Genomic DNA, 4,207 nt, shown 5'->3' with positions numbered 1-4,207 from the left:
GTAGTCTCTGCTCACTCGGAGATGGCCTCCCCGGCAACGCCCTCGGCTTTAGACCGGGCGCCCCATGCCCTCTGCGCTTCCTTTCCCTCCATTGACCTCGCCGACACCGGCTTTTAGGGTTCGAGGGCCGTGGCACCAAAGGTCGGGAACGCCTTGTAAGAGATCCAGCTCCGGCTCTGAGCATCCCCAGTCAGGCGAGGCTGAATAAATTCTCGGCAAAATCCTCTCGGAAATTGCCGCCGCTCCCTGAGCCTTCAGCCCCGGCGGGCACGTTGTCTAGTTGCAAAAACGGTTGCATTTTTCTCCCAAGAACTGTGTCTGGACGCGGAGATGGAGCCAAATGTGGTCTCATTTTTGAACACGAGAATCCGTTGGGCACGGAATGACTTTTTTAATTCTGAGAGGTTTTGGCTTCAGGGCTGGTCAGCGTCGGGGCAGACGCCTTGCGGCCCCAGCGTCCTTGCGTCTTCGGGGGCCCTCGGGGATATGAGCCGAGTCATTTCAGGCCCTCCGGCGCCGCGTTTTCTAGAGAACCGGGTCTCTGCGATGCTCATTTCAGCCCCGTTTTAATGCAAGAAGCAAAACCCTACACGAACGAAAAGGAAGACGTCTGCGTTCTGTGCGCAGCGCTCTCCAACAGTGCGGTCCCGGCGCGCAGGGTAGGGCTTCTCCGCTGAGTAAGGCGCTGGGAGAAGAAAAGTCAGCACGGAATGGTCGGGACCAGGCGGCGGGACCCCGAAGCCGGAGGCGGCTTTCGAGGCCTGAAGAGGAGGGGCTGGAGGAGACAGCGAGTTAGCCGCACTTCGGTGCTATTTCCCTCGGACAGCAGGAACTTTCCAGGCCGGGAAGCTGAGGCGGGAGGGGGCCGTGGGAGATTAGGCCCTCGGGACTGGTGGTGGTAATGGGCCGGTGCTTCAAAGAGAGCCTTTGTTCCGGCAGGAGGAGGGGGGAATAGGTTATCTCCGTTCCCGAGCGGGCTTCTCCTTCTCGTAGCCCCAGGCCTCTCCGCCTCGCCATCCGGCCCAGAGCCCCCAGCTTGCCATAACATCTCCAGGAGGCACTGCAGCTTGGGCCCCAGGCCTTCGAATCCCTAGTTCCCAGTTCCTGCCACCTCAGTCCTGGGAACGTCGATTGCTAGTTCCCAGCCATTGCCTTAAAGAGAGAGGCTGGAGGAAAACGGGGCAGAGTGGGGTTCAGTTACTAGCTACAGGGAAGACTCAGCCAGCCCCTTTCCACTTTCCCACGTGTCCTTGCCTGAAACTGACAGCCTACTCTCACAGACTGTCTCTAAACAGGCCACACTGCAACCCCAGTCCGAGAGCGTGTTCTGCCCTTGTGGTCCAGTTAAGGCAAACTGAAGCCATGGTAGGGACGGTTGAGGTCCCTTCTCCATAGATCAGAGTGAGAGTGGCCCAGGCTCATAGGCACCACCCTGGTTCTTATAGAAACATGAAACTATTAATCAATTTCTCAGGATGGTTAATTTTGTACTAAACATACTCTTCCTGACAGGAAAAAGCCCTTGCTTCTTTTGAAATCATATCTTTCATCAGTACTCAGCCTCTTGAGTAGTTTTTCCTGGTCTCTGCTTCCTCTTGGTTGGGTCAGGACTTCTGTGTTTCTGCACATGCACACACAGATTACAGAACACATGCTCCCCGCCCCTTCGGGGGATTACAGTGAACTTACAATGGCTATTCTCTCCCCAGCTGAAGAAGACCCCAAGCAGTCTATCTTTCCCCTAAAATAGCCAGCGTTGAGCCAAATGGTCCTGTGTATGTCAGGACAGAGAAGCTTGTTGTTTCCATCCTCCACTTTGGGTTTATAAAGACAAACACAGAGAACTCTACCGCACAAGTGACCAACACACAGCACAGAATTATAAAACACCCATCAAATCACACACTAGGCAGGCTGCAGTCCTGCTTTTTCAGCCCCACACTACCCTTCACACTTCTGCATCCCATTCACTCACAAATCGAGGGTGTCTCCACACTGCCACATCATTTCTGACCAGCCTGGGCCCCGTCAAGTTGCTGAGGCCAAAGCCTGTGATCACAGGGGTGTGCTAGGCTTTCTGTCCCTCTCCAGCTCATTTGTCCAGAGAAAACCACTGTTGGTGTTTGACTTGAGCTCAGAATGCTATTGTTTTTTGAAGCAATTTATTTTAACATCAACAAGGAGTGTTTGCTTCCCACCCACCTCTCCTACCTTTCTCTGGCCTCATCACACTGGCTCCCACTTGAGGCTGTAATCCTTTTCCGCACCTGGATCCTTCTCCTCCTTTCTCTCCCTCCTACCCCTCTCTGCCAGACCACCTCCCCTAATCATCTGTCCCCTCCATCACCACAAGCTAAACTTTTCCTTCTGTCAGGCCTGAGACTCTGCCCCCACCTTGAAGGACCCAGTGGGCAGGACGTTCCCACCCCTCCATCTTCCTGTGATGTGATCCCACTCACTTTTGTAGCAGCATAGATCCAGTCACTTGGAATGGATAAGGCAACTGGAAGTTAGTAGCTTCTCCCTCTCAGGGGACTCTGTCTCCCCCCACCCACCCAGGCATTAGCCACTCATTCCTAGGCAACGCTGTTCCCCAGAAAACCCCAGCAATCAAGTTTTCCTATGTAGATGTCCAAAGCCCATAGACTTGGAGAAAATCAGGTCAGGCAGTTTCCACCAGCAGAGGGACATGAACAGTTACCTGGAGAGCTGTAGCAACAGCATCTCAATTATGTGCCCTTGCCTCACTTACAGAGATATTTCCAGAGATGGGAGAGCTCAACTGAATTATCCAAACAATTGTCTTAAGAACAAAACAACAAATCAAATTGAGTCAAACCAGTGGCCATTTCTGAAGAAATTAATTGGATCAGTCAATCTCAACTGCTAACTGTCAAAACATTTCATGCAGTGCTCTGCATTCTTGGTGGGTTAGGGTACTAGTATGTGTCACTGCATGGGAATCCATGGATGGTGTCAGGGCCTGTTTCCAGTCTTGTTGGCATGTGCAACCAAGGCAGAGGTTGTGTGAGGGCCTAGTGGGGGGATTCCTTGAGACTGGGGCTGTGGATGGAAGCTTGTTCCAGCTTTTGTAGTTCCTGACCCTACTACCTCAGCCCTATTCAGCCCAATGTCAGCCCTCATCCTGCATGTAGCAGCTGAGTCCCCATGATGGCCAACATTTGCCAAGGGACTGTTACATTCTAGGAGAAAAAGACAGTAGGGAGGCTGGAGCATATATTTACATACGCCCATGCAGAAACCAATATATCTATATCTATTAGGGAGAAAGATGACATCTAGTTATTTATACACATCTCTTCAGCACAAGATTATTCAGGGATGAAGCAAGGTCTTTTTCCACCAGAGAGCAGTAAGTCTGCAGGAAGAGGATTTTATCTGATGACCTGGGGGGAGAGAGGTGGGATATTGGGAAGAAGTAACCTAACTGGAGACCTCCAGATGCTGTCTGGATTTTGACCTGGCCCCTGGCCTATTTTTACCACTTGCAAGGCAGAGTCTCCGCTTGTTGGCAGGAATTTTCTATGGGCTAGTAGCCTGAGCATTTAGCTGCAAGGCTGATTTAAGCAGGTGTGAAGGGAGAGTTCCTAAGATACCCTCAGTTCTTGAATCTGCGTTTGGTACGGGGACATCTGACAGCCAGGTTGTGCCCCTTGCCACTTTCCTGACACCCAACCCTGTCTCTACCCCTGGTCCACTTTGAGGGAGACACGACTGGGCATACCAGACAAAGAGAGCTTCCCTTGGTGTCTTAGGCTGCTCAGGCACTGTGTGGGTGCCTCTCCAGACCCCGGCCCGCCTCTTGGCCCAACAGTGATCCGCCCCGCTGATTCTGGGCGTCCCCTGACCCGATAGCTCTCAGCCAGGAGGAGGTTTCGGGGAGAGGAGTGGACTTAAAGAAAGGGCGGCAAAGGGGAAAGCCTAGACGTGGGTGTGCGTGTGTCAAGGGTTGGAGAGTGCAGCGGAGCGCTCCGGAGCGTGTGCGAGCGAGGCGCGAGGGCCAAGCTTGGCCGGCTTCGCGGGCTGCCGGGCCGCAGCTCACGGTGCCCTTCTCTCTGTCTGTATCTGCCGTCGGCGACGCGGCCACAGCGAGCGACGTGCCCCAGGACGGGCTGCTTCTGCACGGCCCCTTCGCGCGCAAGCCCAAGCGGATCCGCACGGCCTTCTCGCCCTCGCAGCTGCTGCG

General features: G+C 53.8%; 1 protein-coding gene across 1 annotated transcript in view; it reads left to right on the top strand.

Annotated features, from left to right (window-relative positions):
* EMX1 (empty spiracles homeobox 1) overlaps positions 1–4,207 on the top strand; it is a 17,269-nt gene that overhangs the window by 2,363 nt on the left and 10,699 nt on the right. The window contains exon 3 of the mRNA XM_010829879.1: positions 4,111–4,205. Within this exon, the coding sequence (XP_010828181.1) occupies positions 4,111–4,205 (95 nt within the window). The remainder of the gene's footprint in view (positions 1–4,110; positions 4,206–4,207) is intronic.

Source organism: Bison bison, unplaced genomic scaffold (assembly GCF_000754665.1).
Source record: "Bison bison bison isolate TAMUID 2011002044 unplaced genomic scaffold, Bison_UMD1.0 scf7180017864508, whole genome shotgun sequence".
In the NCBI taxonomy this organism is placed as follows: domain Eukaryota; kingdom Metazoa; phylum Chordata; class Mammalia; order Artiodactyla; family Bovidae; genus Bison; species Bison bison.
Note: the sequence above shows the minus strand (reverse complement) of the source record. Positions and strands in the feature narration are given on the sequence as shown.